This window comes from Passer domesticus, chromosome 1 (assembly GCF_036417665.1).
Source record: "Passer domesticus isolate bPasDom1 chromosome 1, bPasDom1.hap1, whole genome shotgun sequence".
Taxonomy (NCBI): domain Eukaryota; kingdom Metazoa; phylum Chordata; class Aves; order Passeriformes; family Passeridae; genus Passer; species Passer domesticus.
The window spans coordinates 100,062,308-100,089,714 of NC_087474.1; the positions used below are offsets into that span (position 1 = coordinate 100,062,308).

At 39.5% G+C, this 27,407-nt stretch overlaps 1 protein-coding gene across 2 annotated transcripts in view; it reads left to right on the forward strand.

The window, feature by feature from the left end:
* TMEFF1 (transmembrane protein with EGF like and two follistatin like domains 1) overlaps positions 1–27,407 on the forward strand; it is a 112,222-nt gene that overhangs the window by 59,231 nt on the left and 25,584 nt on the right. For both annotated transcript variants that reach the window (XM_064431198.1, XM_064431190.1), the window contains exons 2-4: positions 7,162–7,271; positions 11,402–11,531; positions 17,211–17,237. In XM_064431198.1, the coding sequence (XP_064287268.1) occupies positions 7,162–7,271; positions 11,402–11,531; positions 17,211–17,237 (267 nt within the window). The remainder of the gene's footprint in view (positions 1–7,161; positions 7,272–11,401; positions 11,532–17,210; positions 17,238–27,407) is intronic.

The window sequence follows — 27,407 nt, forward strand, 5'->3', positions numbered from 1 at the left end:
TTGTACCATTTGGTTACATATTCACCTACAGATTATATAGAATTTATGAAATATTGCCAAAGCTTTTAATATAAGAAAGAAGTTAACTTTCTCTGCAAGTATTTTTTTCCCTTTGATAGAAGCAGAAATGTACCACGGCTGCACCCAATATTTTGATGGAGCTGTCATGCAAACATTTGTCACTATGGCACTTCTCCTTACTTTTTTCACACTGAATAGAGTTAGTCTCAGGCACACTAGCAATGTGAATGTTGCAGTGTGGGAGACTCTCAGGTTCAAAGCCTGTCTTGTTACCTTGCTGTGTGAGTGCTAGTTGTTAAAAATTGCTGTGCTATTGTGTACAAGAATACTAATTGCTTCAGCAGCATGTATGCATTCAGTTCTCCCCTGTTCAAAAAGGAAACTATGGTGATTTGAAATGTAAAAGTATAATCATCCTAGATAAATTGGACAGCACTTAAGCAATCAAAAGCTAATGCAGTCTTGTAAAAGTAGTTTTAGGGAAATGTTTCAAGCTTTATTCACTCAGATAGCATTTTCAAGAGCCAAAGCACAGCTTTATTTTTTTTTTCTGCACAATTGAGCATTAAATATTGCACTGAGACACAGCAAAACAGGTTTTGCTATTCTCTAATACTGCCTAAGATTGTTTTCAAAACAGATTTGCCATCAGCCACACAAGGCATCCATCAATTGACCAATTAAAACAATGTGGGAGTATTTGCATGCTGTTAGATTACAGTTGTCTATGTTTTTTTAGAGTAAATTCATTTCAATAATGTTGTTTCTTTTTAAATTTCTTTTTCATATAACCTCTTGGCTGTCCCAGTGATTTGTTTTCTTTTAATTCAAGTCTGAAAAAAATGATACCATATCAAGTCAGGAAAAGGACATTTAAATGACTTTTAACTGGTTAAATTATTTAAAGCTTACATTTGTTTTAGATTTTCTTGTGTTACATTTTCATTTTTCTCTTTTTCTTCTCTGATTGCCTTTATTTAAAAATTCTTTTTGTTGTTGTTGTCTTTCCACTCTCCATATTCTTAATTTCTTATAATTTTTTTTTTGTTAAACTGTCACCTCAAATCAGTGGCAACAACCATCTTCAAAGGGGATATGCAGTGTCTGAAGGGCATCCTTCTTCTCCCTAAATTATTTCCCAGTAGTTTGTCTCATTGTCTGCTTTTTTTTCTGAAAAACATAATTTTTCATTTGAACGATGAAATATGCCCAGTTCTGTCTTGCTTTTCCTTGTTTGACACTAGCAAGTATTATTTATTTGGACAAGTAATTGCTAATTTTGTCTGAGGGGCTTGTCTGCTCTCTTTTTCTTCACCCATAACCTATGACAATTTCTGAGAAGAAAGTCAGCAAACACAAACTCTACAATGCAAATTATTATGATTTACATAATCCACAAGTGCTGAAACATGAGGATTATAAAATGCTCTGGAAAACATAATGCAGAGGTTGTTTATTAATTACAAACAAATGGTAATCTCAGGTTTTATCAATGATACCCACTTACTTGGGAAGCTCGTGGTTCCAGTGTTTTAGTAATATTTTGTTCTCTAACTGATGAAGCAAGAAAAGCCACTTTCTCCCTTGGTTGCAGGCTAAAGCCACAATGTCCCAAAGGAAGATAAAAGGATGGGTAAGGGTGAAGGCTCTAGATGGGAAGCCACGCAGGGAGTGGCTGAAGTCGCTTGGTCTGTTCAGCCTGGGGAAGAGGAGACTGAGGGGAGAGCTCCTTGTGGTCTGCAGCTCCCTCACAAGGGGAAGCAGAGGGGCAGGCGCTGATCTCTCTGATAAACAGTGACAGGACCTGAGGGAAAGGCATGAAGCTGTGTCAGGGGAGGCTTAGGTATTTTTAAGGTATTTTTCCTAATATGTACCTTTCCTAGATATTAGGAAGATCCCACAATTACGCTTTCTGTTGAGAGCCTGGGTGAAACAGCTCTGTAAGCATTTGCATGACTTCCTGCAGGAATGGCTGTTCTGGATGCACTTCAAAAAGCTGTGGGATGGAGCTGAGCTTGTAGATTAAGACATTTAAATGTAAATGTTTATGTATAGACATGTACATGTGAGCTAAGTGTCTGAACCAATGTCAGAGTCACTGCAGGTGATGGAAATCTGAAGTGACTGAAGCCACTACCAGATGGGATGCTTGTGTGCCTGCAAGGAATGGGTAGGGGTTACAGGAGAATTGTGCAGTTTTGTTCTGAGCTGGCAGCAGGACGTGAGCAGAGGTATTCCAGGGACACCCAAAATACTTCCCTGCATAATTTTGCCATTCAAACTCACCTGGCTGAAGTGTGCAGGCTGTCCTTTGGAAGCACAGGATCAGAGGCCTGGCTCTGAGTATCATCTTTATTGTGTACCAGAGGTTGTGACTGGCAGGTAAAGGCTTGTTCAAGAGCTCAGTTTAAGACTCAGGTTATTACTGAACTTGTCTTGTGAGCACCTCAGCTTTATAATTCCCTTTATAAGGGAAATATTTTGTTGGGTAATTTTTTCCCCATTAAATTTTCCATTCATTTATAAATAATTTGGCAAAACAAACCAAACCAAAACAAAACAAAACAAAAAAAACCCAACAAAAAAAAAAAAAAGCCAGTGATTTGCCCAAGCCAATCCAGAGTCATAAGATTGACTCCCAAAAGTGAGCAGGTTATAGGTTTTCTGTTCATCAGATTTTGCCTTCTTTGACTCTGTTTTGTGGTCCTGAGAGCTCCAGTGATAACATCACTATCTCCAGCAAACTTTGTGTGCTCTAACATATACAACGTAATTTCTCCTGAGCCCCTTTTCCAAGCCAATGTTGACTCAACTCAAGTTCTTACAACTTTGGGGGTTCTATTAAGTTGTAGAGTTACAGACTTTTTGTGAGAGCTCTCACAGGTCTGTCCATGTGTATGTGTCTATATATGACCTCCATGAGAAGTTGTGGATCCTAATTTAAAGCTTGGCTTCACAAAGAACAAACTGTTTGGAGACAAAAAATCCTTGCTTTTTCCCTCTAATGCAATTTTTTTACCCTTTTATCCCTTTTTTACCAAACCCAAAGGTCAAGAGCAAAAGACAACAAGGGGTCCTGACACCTACTCTTTGGAATCTTACCCACAGAAAGAGAAAACAGATAGACAGGCAGGCAGAGTGAGTTTTTTCTCAGGCACAGCTGCAATATTCACATGATCACTTTCATGTGGGAAAGGTATTTTTTGGTTCCTTATATCCATTCAACATTACTATGTACTATTGCCAACCCCAGGAGAAACATGAGTTATGAAAAAGCAAAGCAAACAGATTTGCCCATCTTAGATTTTGCTTTATTCTTGAAGTATCCAAATGGAAACAAGATGTTTGATGTACTTAAAGCTACAAATTTGATTTCATCTTCAGGTTCAGCATTTTGACACATGTAATTTACCTTATAACAACAGCCTCAGAGCAATGCATTTTGAGGTCACAGGCAAAAAGCCAGTCTACAGCTACTTCTATCGAGCTGTACTTCACATTCTCTGAAAGGAATCAAAATGGAGAAGGCTTTCCTCATTTTTACTGATCTAACAAATTTTCACAAAGTGAATTCTTTTCGACAGAGAAAAAAAGACAAACCCAGAAGACCTTGCTGTAGGTCGTTGAAAGCTGCTCTGTGCCAGTCAGGCCTCACACAACCAGGAAGTGTATTGGCTGAACAGATACTAGCAAATCATTTTTAATACCTCATTTCAGGTCTTTGGAGATTAATTTTATCATAAATTTGGAAGCCTGATTTAATTGCGCTAATTATATTTTCTCTTGGGAATTGATGGATTACTACCTAGCATATTCTCACTGTGCCTCATGAATCACACTGAGGCTTTCTCTTATTTATACCTGCTGGAAGTCAAGGAAACAAGGTACAATAGACATTAAAGAAACATGCAAGAAATTACCCAAAATCATTTGCTACATATTCTTGCTCTTCTTGTGGATCTGTTCTTACAATGATGATTCCATTCTTCTGGAAATAATTGCAGAGACTCTGTTTTAATTCTCTGTCTGTGGGGAATTCACTGAAAAGAGAGCAGATTTCAGACATGCAAGACATCTACAGTTCCCCCTCACATCACTCTTCTAACATCATCCACCCATCCACATATATTCCTTTTTGAATGGAATGCTGTGGGTGCAGAAGTAATTGCAGCCACCACACTTCCCGGTACTTGTGATTCCATCAGATGTAATCATGCAGCCTGATTTCGCTGCTGCTGGAATTTGCCACTGAATGGAATAAGGGATTAGGTGACATTCTGTCACAGAATAAAGTTCATCTGTCATGTTCAAGTGCCAATCACCAGGATATCTTGTTTTTGTACAGCTTTGGAAAATCATGTTGTCTCCTGGTCTCTGCATGACCTTTCCTGCTCAGTGTTCATTTAATGCCGTAAAGCTTATAATCAGTATTTATCATTTATATGGAAAGAAAACTAGCCCATGCCTATAACAAAGTAGCCATTAAAATCACAGCATCCTTTCTCTCCTCTTAATTCCTCCTCTGGGATCAAAACCAATGCCAAATGTCTTTTTTCCTTGGGGTGAGGTAGATTCACAAGGGCTAATTCTGCACCCCCATCTTCATATCCATTCTTATAGTTTTGTTCTGAAATCTTTCCCTTTCTCTCTGGCTTTTGCAGGCAGAGCAATAGCTTATCTACGAAAAAGTACATCTTGAGTTCAGCCTTGATGCTGAACTGCTACCTGATCTCTCTTTCTGAGCCCACCATGTCCTTCCCCTCTGCAAAAAAGTGAGGTCCCTTGCCCACCACTGTGGTGAAGGGGCACCTTTCTGGATGTTTGTGTGTGCTTTCCACACTGGGGAGCACCAATATTGAGGAAAAATCTGCACTACACTGCTTGGGCAGTGGAACATAGTGTAGACTGACTGAAATTCAAGCAGGAGTTGCAGCTGCCAAGGGGTTTCTTCTGCCGGTCAGAAGCACGGGTAGGATGTTGCAAAGCTCTGAGTCCAGCTGGGAGTTGAGCAGGGGGGACAACACCTTATTTTTTTTCCTGACCTGATGAACACAGTATTTTGAAAGCAGTGCATGCTCTAATTGGACTGTACAGTTATTCCTTTTTAGAATTTAATTTTCTCAAATGTCATATCACCTAAAGGTGGACCCTTCTTTCAGATATGACAATCATTTCCCCTTAATTAATTTTGATAGTTTGTTCATCTTCGTGGAACAGACCTTCATGAAGAGAAAGAAACACACATTTCCTTCAGGAGCGAGTTATGAACACATTAAATTGAAAAGCTGCAATGTTCTGTCACATTAGCTTGGTCCCTACAATGCAGCAGTCATGCTTGATAAACGGCGACATTAAGAATAACATTAGAGAACACAGGCACGGGGTTGTGATGGCAACCAGGATACCTATCTGCCCATTGTTACAGACATTGCCCTCCTCATTTATGCTTTTGGGAGCGATGGACATATAGAGGGAAAAGAATCAATATGTTTCTCAATTTTTTCTCATGGATGACAAAAAAAATGTGGATTATAACTGGACTTTTCACTGAGCTGTAATTCTGTAACTTCAGTGCCATAAAAATACATAATTATGCTCTGTTAAATATAGAAGCATGTGGAAAAAGTGGTAAAATTTATTACAGCAATTATTGTTTATTTATTTAATTATTTGTATATATAAACTATATGCGTGGGTGTATAATGTTACATAAACACATAGGAGCAGTTTTCCAGGGTGTCTATCACTGTCATACCAAAGTGCTGATACTGCTGTGAGGAGGAGGCTGATTGCCTATTTAAGACTCTAAGTGGCAGTGAGGATTATTTTCTTCTGCTTTTGACCTACCTTTCCCCGTCTCTGAATGGCTGGTGTTCAGTTCTTTCTTTAAGCCAGTTTTCTGGATAGGGCTTGCTTATTAAAAGTCACAGACATTATTTTAAATCACACCGCTGTCAGTGAACCTCTTTACTGGATCACACTTGCTATGGAGTCCTGAAGGTTTCTGGCTTGAACTATAGCACAGACATCTTTGAATCATATCCTCTGATTTCACTGCACTTTTAACAGTGTCATTTTTCCAGAACCCTTGGTGTTATTTTGCCCTTTTCATTGGAATCAATAGTACCGGCACGGTTCCCACATGAGGTCACGTTTAGGCAGACACTGACCACTTCCATTACGCCACCTGTGCTTTCTTTTGCCCTCTTTCCTATATATAATTCAAATCAAATACTTATTTCAAAAGCCAGGACAAGTGTGTCAAATATTATGTACAAGACTCATGGTAAAACTGGAAGAGCTGGCAGTGTTATCAGCAAACCCTGATATTTATTCTCTTCTAAAACTAGGCTTGGACTGTGATGTCCAAAAAGAGCTTGAAGCTAGTTAGGAGACCTTTGTGCTGGAGCTAGTGCCTATGCAGTTGCTGTGTAAAGTCCCTTGGTTTCCCCTCTTGCCAGCTGTGCCTGTGTGGCAAGCTTACAGTGACAGGAGCTGCCACTTGTGCTCCATATTTTTGTGCAGCAACTAAGACACAGATCTCTGGTTCATTAGTCTGGCTCCTACAGTGCAAGCAAATTATAATAGTTTAAACACATTTGGGTTTATTTTTAGTCTGAAGGATAACATGTGGCCATGGCAGAGACAGAAAAGCGAGGCAGAGAAATTCTAATGGTTTAGCTTTTCTACTTCCTCAGGACTTTTGAAGAGAGTAAGGCAAAAAGAGGTAGCAGGTGAGAAACATAGGCTATAACCTGTGTAAAGCTCCTGACTCCTACTGGAAACAACTTCTATGGAGAAGGGTGGCATCCCCATCAGGGGAAAAGTATAAGAGAATTTGGGTAGTATAAATACATGCTTTCTCTGTATCTGTTTATGTGATGAACAGCATTTATCCACAGCCACTCTCCCAGCCAGGCAAAGCTGCCTCTGGGGAGCAGGACCTACCCCTGGAGAAGAGCCCAGGGGCAGGGCTGAGCCCATGAAAGGCAGCCTGGGGAACAGCTCTGGCATTTTTCCTTTAATTTCTATATGGGAGTAAGGCAACAGGGGTGCTGAGAGGGTTTAAGGACAAGGCAGTCCTCAAAATAACTCATCTTACAATTTCTTTCCTGTCTCGTTTTCCTTTTTTTTCTGCAGAGTTAAATGTAAGAGATTCTGATGTAAGAGTGTGTGATGAGTCGTCATGTAAATATGGAGGAGTGTGTAAGGAAGAGGGAGATGGCTTGAAATGTGCGTGTCAGTTCCAGGTAAGGGCTGCTCACCTTTCTGTTTGCCATTTCTAACAAATCCTTCAGGTGTATTGAAGTATTTGTTGAGTCACTGCTTCAAAAATTCCACTCAGCAACAGGCTTATGGACTCTAACCATGTGTCCCTTTTTCAATGGCACTGATTGGATCAGATAACATCAATGATCATAAAGGTTACGAATTAAAACAATTAATTAGTCCTGCTCAGAAAAAAAAATAAATTAAATGTCTTCTGAAGTTTTAAAAAGAAGTAAATAGCAGGTTCAATTTTTTGTCTGGTTTTCAGCCTTTAGTTTACAGTTTTTATAACTGTCATGGCAATTCTTCTCCCCTCCTGCCACCAACTTTTTTAGACAAAAATACAGCAGCTCTTTCTTTTCGCAGTTTATAACCAGGACAAATGTATCAAATATTACGTACAAGACTCATGGTAAAACTGGAAGAGCTGGCAGTGTTATGAGCAAACCCTGGAGTGGGCTGTCTTTCAGTGTTTTAAAAATAATTGTGTGTTCTGTTTCCGATAAATAATAAATCAAGGAGAACCAGAATAGCAATGGTGTGTATATGATCTTACGCTGGTTTTGGATTCCAGTGTTTCAGCGCTGGCTTTTGATAGTGTGATGTTCACCTGTGCTGGGGACATTGTTCTAGCTGCCTTTTAAAGGGTGAAAAAATTTTTATGAGACAAGGCTTTTTCATCTGTCTCAGTCTGCCTGCAGCATTTATTTATGAAAAATAGTAAAATCAAAGCTAAGTAATGATAGATTAAAAAAAAAAAAGGAAAAAAGATACAACCCTAGGATAACGAAAGGTTTAATCTATTTTTTGTAGGTGGTAAATTTTGTGACTTCCTAATAACCAGGTCTTGAAGACATTAAAAAAAAAAATTATTCCATGTGCTAAACTGTTTGTTTTGAAGAGTGCATTTTTTAAAAAAGCATTGTTTTTAAACTACTTGCATGTTTACTTGTACTTCTTGAATAATTTATTCTATGCTCTTAGGAAATAAGTCTATGGGTGAGGAGAAGATACTGTGTTTTTCAGACACAGCAGGTTGAAAATCTTCCTGTAACTCACAAATTTAATGAAGCTTACTCAAGTTGTTGCAACTAGCAGCACCAAAATTTCCAGGCAGCAAACACCCAGCCCAAACTGTTAAGTTCTTCACATGCAAGACTATCTGAGGCCTAGCTATTTTTTTATCATATTTCAAGGTTTTGAAAGGAAAATAAACCCATTTGTGTATAGTGGTTCAGCTGAAGAGGCACTGAAATGAAGATGTGAGAATATCAGCCTGTTCTTCCAGAAGTGTGTTTCCTATTTATCACAGATCTGGATAACTGTGCCACTACATTCTTTTCCTAAGATTACTTTACAACCCCTGCTTGTAGTTCAGAGGTCTAAGTGTCTTTGCATAACATATATGCTATGTATGTCAAAAGCTTTAGCCAGGGAAATACTTGCTGAATTAATACAGCAAGGCATTTCTTATGTTGTTAAAACTGCAATTTTTAGAAAAATGTACCCTAACAAGAGTTGCAAAATTAAATTGATCTGGGATCCAGATTGTGATCAGGTAAGATATTCCTGCTAGCGAGGAAATTGCAGAATCCACGAATATGCTGAGTTAAAGGGGGCCCACAAGGGTCATTGAATCCTGTTCCTGACCCTGCACAGGACATGCCAGGAGTCACACCACATGCCCAAGAGCACTGTCCAAACACTTCTTGTATCCGGTCAGGCTGGTGCTGTGACTATTTCCATGGGGAGCCTGTTCCAATGCCCAAGAGTCCTCTGGGTGAGGAATCTTTTCCTGGTATCCAACCTGAACATTCCCTGGCACAACTTCAGGCCATTCCCTTGGGTTCTGTCACTGGTGACCAAAGAGAAGAGATCAGTGTCTGCCCCTCATCCTCCCCTCACAAGGAAGTTATAACTGCAAGGAGGTCTGCAGGACAGAGGGATGTTTTGGAGATCAGAGTGGCACAACTAATCGTAGCCACTCCTGAACTAAGGCCGAGACGGGCACAAACTCTCTTCAGATTAGGGAAAATGGATGACAAATTTCAGTGTTGTTTGAAACACTTATAATGTCATGGCAGCAAGAGCTCTGCAGGCTGAAAGGTCTTTTGCTGTATTTTGGATGAGTTTTACAAAACCTGAATGAAAAACTGATCAGCACCTAGTGTGTGTATTATGAACCAGTGGGGGAGGTAAGATGGAGCGAGGTGCGATGAGGAGAGAGAGAGACATCATGGGGCTCTTTTCCAATTTCAGTAAGAAAGGCTTAACAACAATCAGTTTAGTTAGATAACTACTTTAATAGGAGAGAATAGGAAAAGGAGCTAAGTGACAGTGAGCAAATCTTGCAACCCATTCAGATGTTGGATAAAATCACACCGCCCTGGATGGACCTCAAGTGGATTTTCCCATGGCACGCTGTGCTGAGCAGATCCTGTGCACAAAGAGATGCTCTCCCTTTTGGCCATTTGAGGTATTAGAGGACTTCCTCACAAGAAAACAACTTCACTTTTGAAGGGTGCTCGCAGGAGAACTTTGGGCTGTACTGTAACAAATCACTAAAGGCTTACTAAACTGTAAAAAAGGAATCCCTTTACTTTTCATTTTCTGTCCTCAGAAAAGAACCTGCAAATTTAAAACATCACACAGAGACTTAAGGAGAATTGAGAATTAGCTATTGAACAGATAACCATCTATTGGAAAGTATTGTCCCCCTTGGGAATTGTCTGTTAATTGCTCTCTAGAAATTACTGTTTTGTATGGCATGGGGCAGGACTAATGGTTGACTGTCTGAGAGCTGCTCACTATGGGGAAGTATTACATAACTGTTAGAAATAATTTTCAGAGCTGGCAGAATGATTTATTTTTGTCCATACCTGCTTAGTTCATTCTCAGTTGGTCATCTATGGCAGGATGACAAAGGATTGGAGGGTAATAGCCTTCAAAATTATGTTTTAACATTTCAGTATTTTGACCTTTATGTACGTCAAACCACAAAGAAACTGTTGTGGGAGAGACTCTCATTTGGAATTTGGAGAAGAGACTCTTTTATTTTTAAGTCATTTTAGCATAACTAATGTTGTTATTTCTGCATGCACTCTCATGGCTTGAACTATACCAGTTTAATCATAAACTTTGTGTGGTTAAGAACTTTGGTAGCTACTCTGTATTTCATCATTGCGTCTTGCTTTTTGATTTTGGTTGGGTTCTTTTTACATTGGGGTGTTGAAGATACAAAAGATGTCTGACATTAGTTACCACCACACACCCAAACAGGGAAATATCTCCTTTTCCATGCTGTGAGGCGGGGTTTGCACCTCCAGTTCAGCAGGAAGTCATGCAGCACTCTCGGATGTTAGGCAGATTGGTGGTCCCAGCATCTGAATGTACATTATGTGTACAAGGGGCTTATAATCCATTTCTGTTAGAATATAAGAAAACAACAAAATCCAGGTTGTTTCTGCAAAAGCTATTCTGAATGATAAGTTTTTCTTTCTTCCTTTCATTTGTATCAAATTCTACTAAATTTAAGATTTAAATTTTTCAGTGTAATAATAGAACAACATTATTGTAGTTGTTGACCAAATAAAAGACTCATGATGCTCTTGAATGTAATGAGAGTGGCTATTGTTTTCCACCTCCTTTGTAAGACTGTTCTGATCAAAAAGGTCAGCAAATCTCCCCTTAAGCACTGTTCTCCTTAAATTCTCCTTTGCTCACTTTCAGCCCCTTGTGCCTAGTCATACTTTCTTGTGTTATCTTGCAGAAGTTTTCTCTTGCCTCAGTGTTTATCCTTCAAATACTTCTAGATGCCTGACATATTCCCTCTAGCCAGTACAAAGTCCCACCATAGTTATTATGTGCTTTTAATCTTTCCTACTGAATTCCCATGTTCAGTCCATGTGGAGTTAGACTATTATTTCAGTGATCCGAGAGGAATACATATATTCATACTGAAAAACTAATATATTTCTATCAAGTAGTTCTTTTGCAAAAAGGGTTATAAGATGCTGTTAATAACACAACTCTCTTCCTGTATATTAATATGCAGTTCAGAATAATCACTTGATTTCTGTATGACTGGGTTATATTATAATTTCTTTTCTAGTGTCACACGAATTATATTCCAGTTTGTGGATCAAATGGAGACACTTACCAAAATGAATGCTTCCTCAGGAGAGCTGCTTGCAAGCACCAGAAAGAGATAACAATGGTGTCAAGAGGACCTTGTTATTCTGGTATGTAAAACATCACTTTATGTCACTAATGAATGATGTTTTATGGTTAGCTCTTTAGTTTTGCCCTTAATTCCAGCAATTAAAATTTTTGTGCTTTTCAGAGGATGAAATAATGTGGAAAGCCCGAGTCCTCTTTAGGAATGGAATCTTTTGCTAGACAAGAAATCCGATATATCTTCTGATATGCTAACAGATTAATAAATAAACACTACAAGCTGAAATACTTTATCTGAGAAAATAGATTATTAATGCTTCTGTAGTGCTTATAGATGAGTGTTGATACCCATCAAGAGGCTTTTAACAAATTTGGAGCAGATTCCAAATTAGCCATTTCTTTAGGACTTTTATTCTTAGGATATATAGAATTAGTGTAGCATCCAACAAGTGACACTGAGCATCCTGAGTGCAGCTCTACCTGTATCCAAGGCATCATCTTTGACTTTGGGTCATTACATTGAAGATATGCATAACTTACAAAATCATTCTACCTCAAATTTCTAATGAACTTGCTTTTTTTGTCTTTCCACACACTTAAAGCATAGATTTTTCCACGTTTCAAATACATGGTGCAGATTTTCCCTGTCTTGAGTATTACAACATACTCTTAGACAGAGAAACCAACCACCAGTGGTGTTCTGAACCTCTGGGTAAATTCAAAGCTGGTAAGACCAGACACATGGCTGGCTTTCTTAGAAGGAAATTAAATGACTCAGTAGTGTTAACAACTGCAGTCTTTGGTACATAAATAATACACGTGAAATATTAAGTTGTGGGACATCCCTCATCTCTGGATACAGAATTGTTGCTTGGATTAATCTAAACAAGGTTACATCCATACGGGGTCCAAAAGCATGACCATGGGTCAGATGCACACTCCTTCCTAACTTCATGTTGGTTAGTTGTAATGACAATTTGGAGTTATCAGGCCTGGAGCTCACTAGTAGCTGCAGAATCTTATCTGGAAGTTGGGGTAAATGCACGTGCAGGGTACCTAGTCCAAGTCCTCAGCAGTGCCAGTACCAGTTACCTTGTTTAAATGTAACATGTTTCACACCAGCTACTCTTTGAGGCCTTTGCCCTATCCTGAGTTCTGGCTCATGTTTGCTGAGGTCCAAAACAATTTATGTTGCTGGTCCTAATACTGAAGGAAGCCCATGTTTTGTGCCCAGCTCAGAAGCATAATTCTAGCATCCCTCAGGCTGATGACTGAATCTACTGTCTTTCCCAATCTCCCACCTCTCTGTAAATAACCTCCATAATTTACCTCTCTGTAAATTATCTCCAGATGCTGCAGAAATAGGGAAAAAAATGCAATCCAGTTTGGAGGACTCACATATTACTATAACAACACCCAAAAAATATGAAGGTTTGAACTGAGGATGTATAATCAAATAATATTTTTTAATTTCATGCCCAAGTCATTTTAAGAAATGGACACACAGCATGAAAGTTCATTTCTATCACTAAAACAAAATTCTAGAATAATGTTTTAGGAACAACAAAGACTGTTTGCATATTTATGCATTCTACTCTACTAAGAAAAAGAAATTTCAAAATGAAAAATCGATTCTTCTCAGCCTCAGGTTGCTGGCAGCTAATTACTACATTATACAGCTAGTACAGGAATTCTTTTTTCAACCTTCCTCTCCTTTTCTTTAAGTCCTATATAAAACCCAGGAAATGCAGCATAAGTTTTAGCCCTTAGTGTAACAGATCAAGAAACGTGCTGAAACACAACGCTCCAGAAAGCGCTGAAACCACGTTTGTGAAAGCAGAGCTTCTGATTCAGGCTGCATGCTGCACTTACACTGTTGCAACTTTAAGTGCCTCAGCAGAGCTCCACTGGAATGGCACCTGCTGCTCCCTGAGTGCCTGATGTGCTTCGGGTGACAGCAAAATATCGGATGATAAAGTCATCACCCAGAACCTCTCCGTGCCCTGCCAAGACGGCGACATATTTGTGCTCTTGATCTGTTGCACGTACAATGGAGAGTCAGATATCAAATTAAAAGATATTTTGTAGACCCCCATTCATTTTTACTGGTTGCCTTTGAATTTGCTATTAAAATGCTTTGTTCTAGGGCATCATTGGGAGACAAGTACAGACACACTGGTTTCCTACCCAAGACAATAGGATGAAATTCCTCCTTAGTGTTGGAACAACTGTTTAATATTTAAAGTATAACAGAGTTCTGAATCTCATACAAGAATAAAATACTTCTCATTTGCTGGGAATTGATACCTTCTGTAGCTACAGCACTAGAACAGGCTACACTGAGCGATTTAGTTACTAAATCATTATTCTGTTCCTTGGCAGGTAATATTTTGATTAAAATTTTACAGACATAAGTGATTTGCAACGTATTTTCTTATTTCCTTTGCCGGAAGGCTGTCAGAGTTTCAGGATTCTAAAATAAGCAATGTTTAAAAAAGAGTCAATTATAGATGCTTTAGAAATAAACAAAATGCAAGTTTTGACATTAAAAATGGTTGTTTAGAGAAATGAAGGAGAATGTATGGATGAAATTTTGGGTCTGCATGCACAGGTTTTAATATTGATTTTGACTGCTGCCAGATTTATATTGTATGCACATGAAAATGTAACCACACAATGATGTAGTACTTGATTATACTTGCAGTTTCTCAGTGTACTGTATACATTTGGAAGCCACAGTCCATTGCTTTCTGTTGGGATTTCTAAGTTAAAAAAAAAAAAAAAAAAAAAGGGAGAGTAAACTATTTGCAGCACTTGAAACAAGCACAGAAATTATTCTCTTAGGAGGAGAATTATTCTCTTATGGAAGGGTCTGCTTGCTTGAAATTTGTCAGTGGACTGTTTGTCCTCCTGTTTGTACTTAGTAGTTTGGAGCTGTTGCCCTAAATGGGAAAGAGATGGGTTCCATTTTTATGCTACTTTGAGAGTTAAAAGCCATCTCTCCCTCCTGAATGAGAGAAGCTGCAGGCATTTTTGGTTTTGGGGAATTTTTTTCTGCCTCTGCACCAAAGCAGACCCACAGTACAGAAATGGCTCCTGTTCAGAAAGAACAAAAAAGGAGATTCTGACTGTAGCTGAGTGCTTACAGCATTGAGATTCTGTGTCTCATCCAAGTCCTTCTTTGTGTATTTTATCCAAAAACTCCTTATGGAATAAAGCAGCTCACAGCAGAAGCTTGTATATTTGTGTATTAGCATTTTTTTATAGAACCATGGAATGGTTTTGTTTGGAAGGGACTTTAAATATAATCCAGCTCTCACCTCACAGCTCTGGGTAAAGATATCTTCCTCTAGACCAGGTTGTTCAGAGCTCCATCCAGGCTGGCCTGGATCACCTTGAAGGAAAAGCCACCTTTTTGGAAAAGGGTGGCTTAAGTAAAGATAGAGGTCAATCACTCCTCCTCTAATTGCTGACCAGTGTCTGGGGAAATGCTGTTTGTGCCCAGCATCTTCACTTCTCTGAGCATCTTTCTTGACCGCTCTTGGTGCATGAAGACAACTTTTGAAAACCCTGAATTCATTAAAGGCCTGAAAAGAGCAGGGCTGCTTGTCCAGGCAAGCTGGAAAAAAATGCTACTCTTTTAACCAGCAGCTGCCTGGGAAAATCTAGCCAAAGCTCAGGAAAAGAAAAAAAAGCAGGAACACCAGCTTAGTTTAGCATGGTTACCCTGGAGATGAGAGTCCTAGCATAGCTCCCAGGGAAAAGTTGAAAATTATACAGTGTTATAGAGGATGACACTTTTTTTTTCTTTTAATCCATTTTGAGAACTGAAAGTCCAGAGAAGTAGAAATTAATCTATCCTGCTGCTGTGATGTCCTGCCAAGTGGACTTCATGTATGTCAAGCCAATTATTTGTAGAGATGGGTGGTGTGAGCATCAGCTGCATGATTTACAGGGTGCTTTCCATGTGTGGTACCTGCCCTGCCCCATGCACACAGGATTTAGCCAGAGTCCCTCATGCTGGGCTGAGCAGCATTTCTCACATCAGGGGAAAGCAGTCAGAGAGTGAGAGCTGGAAATAAAAACATGGAAAAACTCAAGATTCTCTGAGACATTTTGCCCTTTGTCTTTCATATGCATCACATATGGTGAACTTGCTCATATTTATATGTCAGCTTCCTCTCCCCCAAAACTGCTTATGACACAATTTCACCACCACAAATAATCCTATATATTAACTCATATAAGTAAATTATGCTCTTCAAATTTCTTAATGAAGCAATACTGCACCATAAGGCATATTTCTCAGTGACTCAACAAGGACATTTTATATGGGATTGCCTGCTTTGTCAGTAAAGTGGGTCACTATCGATGGAAAAAAGAACCTTCTGGTTTTTGTGTTAATTTCTGTAAGGTTATAAGCTCAGTCTGTTAGACTCCAAATAGTGGTATAGGAGGAAAGAAAGGAAAGTTAAGGCAAAAGATAAACAAATCTCTATTCCTGATACTCCATGTGACAGGAAATAATTTTTAATGTGTGAAGTGACCCAATAACATGGAATTTCACACTTTCATCCACATACTAGAGGGAATTATTCTTAGAAATACAGTTCCTTAAAGAAAAGCTGGGGAGGGAGCTGAGAAAACAGAGGGTTTGGTTTTTCTTCTGATGTGAACAACAACCTCATGTGTGGAAGCAAAATTCCCACTCCTCTCTCTCTCTGGCCTCCTTCTCTCAGTTTTTAGCAGATAAATTCAGCTGCCTTCTCCATCACCAAAGCAGGCATGAAAGGAGAGGTGTGGGATGAGCAGAATGTGTGCTCTGCTCCTCTCCTCTCCTCAGCTTCCAGAGAAGCTAATCTAACAGGAATGGGAGACAATCTACTGACAGTAGGTGCCATTCCACTCTCTCCTCTCCTCCTCCTTTGAGCAGGAAAGGCAGGAAGTTTTGTGACTCAGTTCATGTGTTTAAGGGTTTGTCTTTACTGCTGTGCTAGCTGAAGCCTGTGCAGAGCCCTGCCCAGTGGGATGCACATGAGAAATCCCTAAACAGATCCATAGTGCTCTGAAGTAGAGTTAGTTGGCTGGGGGTGGTGAAGAAGCTCAAGTCCTGCTGACACTTGAACTGCTAATGCAAATGGGATCCAGTTGAAAGCTGTCACTCACCAGATGCTAATCCTGTCAGTCAAATGTCAATGAAATAACAATGCCATTAGAGCATCTTTATACCAAGTGATTGACTCAACTGACAGAAGCAATTTTGACATTAGATGACTTAAATCAACCTTACTTGGATGACTAGTTGTTTTCTAGAGGTACTTCTGCAGTCAGGTGATTTATGTGTTGAAGTACTCCTTGAAGTACCACTGCCAGGGCCAGAGGGTAAGGAAAAATAAACGTTCCAAAAATTGGACTTTGTACTCTTCATCTCTTTTGGGTTTAACAAATTTTAATCTCTAACAGTTGAAAAGAGGCTAAGAAAGATATTTGTTTTCAGTATTGAATAATGCTGTTCCTTGAGTAACATCTTGACAGGGAAGAGAGAGACTAGGGCACAGTGAGCGTGGACAAATAGTGTTAAAGGATGCCAGATCTTATGTGGGATATTTGTTTTTACAGCTGGCTCATGAAATGTAACATCTGTGTAATGTTTTACAATGACAAGTTCCTGAACAAACAGCTGCTCCTGGAGCAATATTTTCATTTGCTTTCTTTTTTTCTCTCCCCCTCTGTTTCTTTTTCAGATAATGGCTCTGGCTCGGGAGAAGGAGGTGAGTACCAAACTCCACTTATCTTTGGTTTTGGTCTTTCTTCTAAACAAATGTGTGCCAGTTTTATACACATATATACACATGGCTACTGTATACAACACGAACTGAGGTATACAGTAGGGAAAATTATGATACTTAAAATAAGCTTTAAGGTTGCAGTATAATTGGACCATCTCAGAACAATAGTGGTAGAGGAATAGGTTGTAGTCTGCATTTTACCAATATTGTTCTCTCAGATTTGACCTATCTAATTTTTCATTTGTTACCAGCAATGCAGTGCAATAGTTAGATCCCTATTTCAGCTGTATTTCTCTCCTGAAAATGACCATTCGCAATAAATTTCTTACCATTTTTCCCTTGCATTTATTTTGTTAATATCTAAAACATCTAAGTTGTTACCTTATGCTTGGTTGAGTTGTTGCCTAAAATATAAAACAATTGCATTATTATATCTATTTATAGAAAGTATTTTACTAAAGTATTTTTTGTTCAAAGCTGTATATTCAAAGAAGGGATGTAGCACAACTGGTGATAGGAGAAGTGTTTCCATCTTTCAACACATCTTAATCTTCTTCAAGGATTAAAAAAAAATTATCTCAATTCTATCTTTGATACTACTTACATAGAATACATATAGAATGGAAAATTTGAGACACAGATATAAACAAACACAGAAAAACTGGTTTGCTTTTAGGCTTTGGTAGTATTAACAAGGTGTTGCATTTCATGGTGATGGGACTGAGTTTTGAAGTACTGTAAATCTTGTGTAGCTACATGAAAATGTGTTTTTGTGGAAAACCATCTATGGCAACACTGTGTAGCTAAATGCAACAGTTAACTTCTCAAAAACCAGGAGCTAGCTCACTCTTTTTTTCCTGTATGGAGGTGAAGGGGGGCATTCCCCTCCCCTTAAATAAGCTGCTATCAGTAAATTCCTAGGCTGCTGCTAGCACAGGGCCATTCTCACCTTTGTCTCCTTTTGGGTCAATATCTGAAGGAAAAATTTTCTGCTCAAACACTTCCGCTTCTTACCTCCACAGGTGACATTTCTGATGCTGCACACTCTTTCCCCAGTTCTGTTTGCTTCTCCTTCCCCCTTTGATAACCAGCCTGTTATTCCACTAGGACTGCTCCCTGCAAGCCAAGCTTTCTGGCCTTGGTACCGCTCTGCAGTTCTTGTAAGAGACAGATGACAGTAATTTAGTCCACGTTTCACTTTTATTTTTAGAACAGTTTTAGAAAAGTTTGAATGCCATTGAGATTAGTTGGGTTTGGGGTTTTTCAGTATTTTCTAACTACATACAAAAATCCTGGTTAAAGTATCTTGTAAATGTTACTGTGCTGATCTGGAAGATTGGCAGCTGACTGATAGATGTCAGGATTCTTTGGGTAGCTTCAAGAGCAGTTTCGAAAAACATAGCCAGAACATGCTATGTTTTGTTGGCTGCTCACAGAAGAGGTGAAAGGTCCGTGTTCAAATATACTCATTCCTTGATTTGGGGCAGGAGGCTGAGCCCAAATCCACCTGTAGGAGCAAGAGAAACGCACATGGGCTTCCCTTTGTCATTGATATTCTTTTTGTTCTCACTTCAAATGTTCACTGAGCCTGGGACAAAGAGTTGGAGAGGAAGGATTCGTGCTGTGGAAATGCCTTGTTAGCTGGGGCTCAGCATGCCAGTGCATTTGAATTATTTATGCAAAATAGAATGCCATCGGCTTAGGAAGTTTGGTGGTCCCTCGATACCTTGCAGAAGTGGTTGGTGCATTATCTTGGGAGGTGGAATATGTAGATTCAGTGCACTTCAGGCAGAAAGAATTGAATCTGGTTCCCTTGGTCCCAGGTGAGTTTCTGCACTGCCTGGGTATTGAATTAAGAAGGAACAATGTACCCACTCTGTCCTCCGGCAGTTTTGTGACATTAGGCCTTCATTTATTGGGGCTTCTTCTGAGTGCCTTTGGGCCAACTGAAATGTTCCTTCTTCTGTTCAGTATGAAAATAGTTGGGCTTAGTTCTTAATTTTAGGTTAAGGAAAAGGAAATTTAAACAATGAGACATTGAAAATCCTGCTTGGCTCTTCTTTTTTTTTAATACATCTTGGATATTTGTGACACATTAAATTATTCCTGTCTTTGTGCACCTTCCTTGCTAAACTGGGTGTTGGGTAATACTTCTGTGGGACAGCTGGTTAGTCTTCAACCTGTTGTGTCATTTTCTGTGGCTGAAAGCAATCCTTCAAAGAATGGAATCCACTGCTGCTTTGGTTGTTGAACTCCGTCCTGGCTGAAAACTCAAGGACATTATTGTAACTGGAATTTGGTTTTTTTTTCATAATTCAGGTAGTTGTAAAAGTGTTACATGAAAGCATTAAAACCTGAAAAGTCTTACTGCAAGTTAAGGGAATTCAGAAGGAAAACCAGACTTCTGGAAGCCTGTTGGACCTATTGAGGATGGAGATGCATTGTTTGGAATCCGAACAAGAAGAAAGGATAGGAGCCCAGGCAGAGGGTGACCTGCAGGGTAGAGGTTCTCCATGGTGCCCTCCGCACTTCTGCCTCTCTGGTTATTTCAGCTGTGGGACTGTCTGCTGCAGAACTGCATCCTGGCCCAGCCTTCCTCATTTTCTCAGTAAAGGAATGTTTAATCTAATACTCTTGGATAAGGGTGCTCAAACAGGAATCTAATTCCCTAGAGAGCCTCTGTGCCCTACAGGTTAGGTACAGCTCCTGCTTGGAAGCACAAGGAAGCTTCAGTGAATGTGGAAAAATGCAAGGATGAGTGAGACAGAACCAGCAAGCAAGCAAACATGCTAGCTTAGAGACTTGTGTTTTCTTCCTAGGATCTATGATTCCAGATGTTAATCACAGAATCAGTGTTTGCTATGTTTCTCAAACATGCAATTAGTGTGATTGTGTATGCACCAGCGATGCTTGCACACACGGAATGGATGAGCACAGCTGCTCCTGTGCATTCAGGAGGCATTGCAAGTGCTGTGCAGATGCACTGTTTGCTGGTGGATTTTTAACTTTGAAAGAAAGCACTGGGAAAGCATCCGAGTTGTGCTCTTCAGTTGCTATATCTCTGCCTGAGACAGTCTCCACTGCTGAAATTTGCTGTTGGCCTCATGTTTAGCTAAGATTTGTGCTACTGATTCACACTGTTCTTTTTTGTTTTCTGCATTTCATTGCAGAACAATCTCATTGATGATTCTGAAACTTGACTTCATGCATATTTTCCCTCCTACTACCCTACTGTGTGATGTTAATGCATTCGTTTCTACATTTAAAAAAAAAAGAAGAAAGAAAGAAAAGTAGATTTAGAAACAAGAGAAAAATCCAAGATAACGAAATCCAGAAAACAAGGGAAAAGGGTTTTTTTTTCCTCAAAGATTGCTTCAGACAATGTCTTGCTTTAGTAGTTATCATATGCTACAAGAAAAAACACCTATAAGACCATGGAACTGCTAGTTGAGGTTCTTCACAAATCATCTTTACTGTTACAAAAATACTAGATTTAGGAAAATAATTAAGAATGGGAGAATTTTTTCAGTATACCAAAATGAGATGAAGTAATATAATTTTCAAGGATGACACAATTGTCTAGTTGCCCTCTGACATTCTGAATGAGCTATTTCAATTTTCTATGCTCGGTTAGCGTTGAGTTGTAATAAAACGACCCATTTTTCTAATTTCAAAAGTCTGAAACTTCATTAGTGTCATAAAAATTGTAGTTATGAAACCAATAAGTTGGTCACTTGTGGCAATAGGTATCCTGAGCCACTTCTAAGAAGAGCATATGATTGTCAATTCAGAAATGAGATAAATTTTAAAAATCTCAATACTCACCATTATGTTTCACCCCTACAGAAGACAATGTCAGAGAGCCTTTAAAGAGTTTTGCTAAGACTTTAAAGAGTTGGGATCATGGCTAAAGATGGTGGGACCCTTTAAATTTGCATGTAAGATGTGGGCTTCTCTCTGTATTCTCATATGAATCATTCTGCAATTTCCCTGTTCTGAAGAATACAGGCATAAAATTAGGCTCTTTTTTTAATCAATATTTTGTTAGACTTTGAGACAGAACTGGAGAAGGACAAGGTACAGGCTCAGATTTGTGTTCATCTCTGCCAGTTGTGAATTGCAACACTATTTGAACTGCTGGATGTATTTCCATAACATGTAGATTGGGGCACAAAAAATTATTCTGAAGCTATCACATGCACATAAAAAAGTAGATTGCCAGCTCACAGCTGTGATGTTGACTTTGTGATAGAGTAAGGCCTTTGCAAGAATGTGTTGAAAGCCATCAGCATTTGTAGCACACACCATGAAAGAGCTAACAAATGGTAAAGGCTTTTCAAGCCAGCCTCTCAGAAACAAATCACTGTCCTGGAAGAAGCAGGTTCCCTGCTCTAGTAATCAACCAACAAGGGTGAGATTTCTAAGTGCCCTACTATGCCCATAACATTAATTTTTAATTCATTTTGTTCAGTGTTTGTCTGTGTACCTGAGCAAAATGCCCTTTTGATATTAAAAAAGTTGTAATGGTAGTTAGACAGATGGCACCCAATCATTTCAGGCTTTTAAGCTAAGGAAATAACATGCTTGCAATACATATAGCTAAGTTAATTATTATTAAAATAATTTGTTTTGAATTTCTAATCCCTCTGAAATTTAATAGCTGAAGTATCTTGTGATGAACGTCTAGCAGATTGCATTTAGTAATTAATAAATTGATATACAGTATGTGCTTTTTAGCAGGCTGCCATCTGTTCCTTCCCCTCACTGGGGACAACACTTATCCAGTAATTGTCACACAGTCAGGGTGGAATAAACACACACAATTTAGAGGCTCGAATATTTTCTATTTTAATTTGTAATAGTGCCACTGATTTGTTTTAATGTATTTTAATATGACTTGCAGAAACTTGATGGTGATTAGCACCATGGATAGGGGGTAGCATCACGTTATTTAGATATTCCTATAATGGTGTGTGACTTAAAAAGACTTAAGATGCAGATTCCATCACATGGCTTGTCACTGAATACCACTTCAGCTTCAAACAGCCCTATTTATTGTTGTCAAGATCATATTCTATGTAGGTAAATTAACACTGAAATAAAACAAGCAAGAATTGCTGCTTTTACAGCAGAGGTTCATAAAGGCAGAGGCAAAGGCCCTAAATGTTCAGGCACTCTGTTGGTGGAGACTTATTCTAAGCAGGTTGTTCAGGAATGTTGGAGCATGCTTGGAAGGATGCTGGAGCCAGAGGCACACAAAGACAGACTCCTTTTCCTTCTTGCACAGAATATGCAGCAAATGAGGACAGATTCATCTCATACACCCTGCACTGGGCCTGTAGAAAGGCGTCCAGTGTGTTCATGAAATTGTGGGACACCTCCCTTGGCATCTGGTGACTCTCTTCTCCTTTGTTTTCTACCATCATCTAATCAGGCTTATTTTCCCTGGTGCTTACTCTGAAGCTGTTGTCTCTTCCTTTGGAGTAAAAGGAGTTAGCTGCATTTGAAGCAGGGCGCTGGAGACTGTGGGTACTCGAGTTCTCTAACTGGAGGTTTCTGCAGTGTGAAAGCTGATCCAGTATTGCAATGTGCCAGCTTTTCCTACCATTATTTACTGTGTCACATGCACAGAAGCAAAGCAGAAGTTCCAGTTCTCAGGCCTGTGTAATCCCTAACACCTCACGAGGGTAGTGGTGGGAGGGAGTCTTACAGTGCACATCCTCACGTCCTTTGCTTATTAAGTGTCACATTGTCATAAGCACTGGACAAGCCAGTCACCTTGGATTGTGATTAGGGAAGCAATCTCCAAACTACCCTCCTCCAGGCACTCAGTCATAAGCAGAGCCAGCATGCTCCTGTTAAGCCTGCAATGCCTGTTCTTGCAAAATCCACTTCCAAAGGCTGATGCCTTTACTGAAGCATGCTTGAAGCAGCAGTCCACACTGCACATGGAAAGGATCTTTCAGCCACGTATGGATCTCTGCTGGACCGAGCCAGGCTTTGCTTCTAAGCCAGCTGGGTGGTTGGATGAGAGAGCAGGACCTTCCACACTGCCAAACACTGCTTTTGCAATCGATCCAGCAGCATGGTCAAGAGAATTCAAGACATCACTTGACAAAATTTTGGGAGAGCTCAGAGTAGTGTTGCACTTGCTTTAAATATATACTTACAGACAAAGAGAGCAGGTTTGCAGCTTTGTTTCAAATTATGGCAGCAATCTCCTTTTTAACTAAGTGTGTCATTAAAGTTGCCCTAAAAGTTAATGGAATGTAGGATAAGTCACTAAGCTCTGGAGTGAATTGCAGTCCTTAGTGTGCAGTTCTGGGGACTGTGGTATTTTGAGAGGAATTTCCAGTGCTAGCCATAATGAGTCAGTCAGAAATCTTTTTGCGATTAGTTGATCCCGTAAGATACAGTAAAAATCATTATGATCCCAAATCAGTTAGGAATTTGTCTTCAGAGGGGCTTTCCTGGACATTCTATCAAGGAATTCCATCTATACATTGCTACTGAGGAGTTCCAGCTCCCCCCTCTTCACTGGGAACAGTGATAAATACAACTATACAGCATAGCTCCCTTTCCAAGCTGTGCCTTAGGGCAGACACAACTTCACCTTGACACAGATGGATGCTTTTGCTTTAAGCCTGATTGAAAGCCCTCAGCAGAAACCCAGCCACATTACCATTGTAGGAACACACAAATGAGTTACTGAGGGAAGCAATTTACTGCTGCCCAGTTCCTCTAGAGCTGCTGTCCATTGGCAGGCTCCTGCCCTGCAGCTCCTAAGATGTAGCTGGCCATCTTCTGCAGAGGAATAATGACTCCAGGAGAAGTATTAGGGAACACAGCTCAGAGAGACAACTGGGAGTCACTGATCCTATCTTTGTGCCTTGTTTCTTTTGAAGGACAGAGCATTAATGAGGCACTGTCCTGAAACATGTAAGGAAGCTGAGAAGAGGGAAAATGAGCTTTCACTCAACATCAAATTAATATGTCAAGAACAGAATTAATCAAGATACCCACAAAACCAAGAAGAAGAAATTCTGTAGTCATCCATATATCAGTATTAGAAGCTTGCATAATAAACAAGAGGAGCCTGAATTGCTCATTTGGGAGCATATTTTGACCTAATTGTTATTATTGAAACCTGCTGGGAAGATCCAATTGATTGGAGTATTAAAATTAATGCCTACAACCTATGTAGGAACAATCAAATGTAGGGGCGAAAAGAGAAGGGAGAGGCAACATGTCCAGAGATATATTGCCATTTGAAGATGTTTACACCAGAGAAACACACTCTCAAATATTAATGGGTTAACATATTTTAACAGGATACAGGTGTACAGGTCCGCTTCAAATTCAGGTTGAAAAACAATATTCATCTACAGTGTGTTGGTGGGAAATTGTATTGTGTTTTCTTGAAGGACTTGTCTTGGTTCCAGCCACGACAAGGTTCATTTTTGCAATAGCCAGGAAGTGGCATGGCCAGGACTCAGAAGTTATTCTACACCACCTTGCATCATCTCTGGGGGCAGGGGAAGGAGAGTTTTTTCCAGAAGGAATGGCTCTTTTCTGGTAGGGGCAGCATGGCTGCAGTCGATTTAGGTGCTGCAGTGAGCATTTTAGCGTGTGAATCACTGTGTCTTCTGTACACTTTTGTTATTAATATTGTTGCTGTTACTGTTTGTTTTCTTATCTCATTGCTGTCTCCATTGTTCTTGCCTCGACCTGTGAGTTTTAGTTTTTGTACCTCCAATTTACCACACCATCCCACCACAGGGGCAAGGGGGAGGGGAGAGCCAGAGAGCAGCACATGGTTTGGAGATTCTTGCTGGGGACACTGAATGGGGAGTACCATTCCTAAACCACAACAGGACATCACTCTACATTATATGCAGTGTCTAATACTGTTACTGCTAAAACATAATGCAGCTAGTAGTGAAAGATGTTTCTGAATATTGTAGGTGACCAATATACAGGAGGTCCAGCAAGTTCTAATCAAGGAAATAACAATAGTCACATTTTTTTAAAAACAAATGTAATTTTAAAAGGTAGAGAAAGCAATTTTAGGAAGGGGTGGGGGGGAGGGGAGAGAGAGAGAGAGAGAGAGAATTTTACATCAAATAATACATAGAAACAATGAACAAGTAGTTGTGGGCTATGATTCTGAAAATAAAAAGGTGTTGGGACATTCACAGGGAGCATAACTTGAGCTGAAGAGGAAGGGTGTGTATGCTGCATATGCTTGTGTGTGTGTGTTACTTCTTTTGGTCCATTGCAAAATTGAAATAGTGTGGTAAAAGTGCTCAGTAAAGCACTCTGGTTGCATTTGTAGTCAAGTCAGATAGTGTAAACGGGGTATGATGAAATATTTTCCATGCTCGCAGTACCATAGAAGGATATTAAGCATGTTGAAGAAGTATTTTGTAACCAGCAGGTTTACCAGGTTTGCACCTGAAACCTTTAAAAATGGGTGGTAAAGAATTCTCTAGGCTGTTGATGACTTCTTTTCTCTTTTTCTTTGGTAGAATAATGCTAAATAATACATAAATATTTTCAGAAAAGATAAATATGATGACTGGGGGGCAACAGCCTCTCATTCTGGCACCTATGAGAAGCACAGCAGTGAAATAGCAAGTGGAAAAATCAACTGAGTACAAAATTAAGGGAGGGAAAAAATACTAATGCCAGTCACTATGAGTTAATGGAAAACCTTTATTGAGAAAATTACAATTTTTTAAACTGATTTTTCCAAGAAAGGCAATTGTACAACAGAACATTTTATTTAAGAGTACCACCACAGAACCATAACCTTTCTCAGTGAAATGCTGTCTTTAATCCCATACAGGTCTAAGTAACTAGAGAGCACAGCATCCACACAGTGCATCTCTAACATGAAAAAATACTGCAAATCAATAGATCATTAAATGGTAAGGAGTTGGTAGAAAATGAGTGTGTTTCTAAAGACTGTTCTTGGCCTCGTGACCCCTTCCACTGGTGACCTGGGAGCAAATCAGTCAGCAGTGATTTGGTGAGGATGACAGAGAACAGGTCACTGAGCTAACAGGATGCACAAGCAGGAAGGATTTTAATGTCTGAGGACAGTTATCTGTAGTGAGTGCAGGACCTAGGTAATTTTTCCTTGGTGTCAGGAAAACACCTCTCCTACAGACTGTTGACCCTGAAAAATATTCACTGGGGAATAAAGTGGATAATAAAGTAAATATGATTGTCAGTGCAGAAAAATGGTCAAAAAGTAAGAAGGTTGTTGGATGTTTAAAGCGAAGAATGTCACGAATGGTATTTGGCTTTGATGACAACTTTTCTGGAGCAATATGTCCAGCTCTTGTACCCATACTTCCAGAATCTGTCAGCTTGCTGACAAAGGGCATCAAGGGTCAAAAGAGCAGAAAAAGAAGTGGAAATACCATGAATGAAAGCAGTGCCATTTGTTTAACTTATTCAAACCGTAGGGGATCATTTATTAGCATGGAAAAGTGAAATCTGACACTAAAGGGCACTTTAAAATGCCAAATGTAGGCATAGGAATGCAGCACCTGGAAAGAAGGAGAAATCAAATAAGATGTGCATTTGTAAAGATAAAAGGAGATGACCTCTACTGCAACTTGATAAGAGTTGTGATAGAATTTCTACAGCAGGAATTTTGTTTGATAGGTTTTAATCCCTGGGAAATGCACAGCATGCTATAGACAGAAGGCAGGTCTCACCTGCACTATTCTTTGTGGAAACACAGCCCCACAGATCAGAGGGAGTGATTCCAAGATCCGGGGAAATTAGGAAGAGCTGTTGTGGATTTCTTTTTCCTGTTTGTATTTAAAGAATGTAAATTCAGCTGTTTCATTGGTGGTGTTTGATTTACTGTTGCCACAGCACATAAAGCTGCTATGAGGAAAGGAATGGAATCACTTTGATCTCCGTCCATCCGGCAGCCTGGTGCGGTCAGCTGTGCACCATCATGGTACTCTGATACTTAAGTGGATCTCGACTCCCTCTGCAGATTTGTGTGGTTCTTTTCCTTCCTTTCAAATACCTAGCTCTCCACCACTTAGTTAAAATCAAAAATAGAAGTGGCTAATGGTAGTGAAACACTAAGAGTATAATTTTTTTCTCTTTTATGTGGTGAAGTAAATT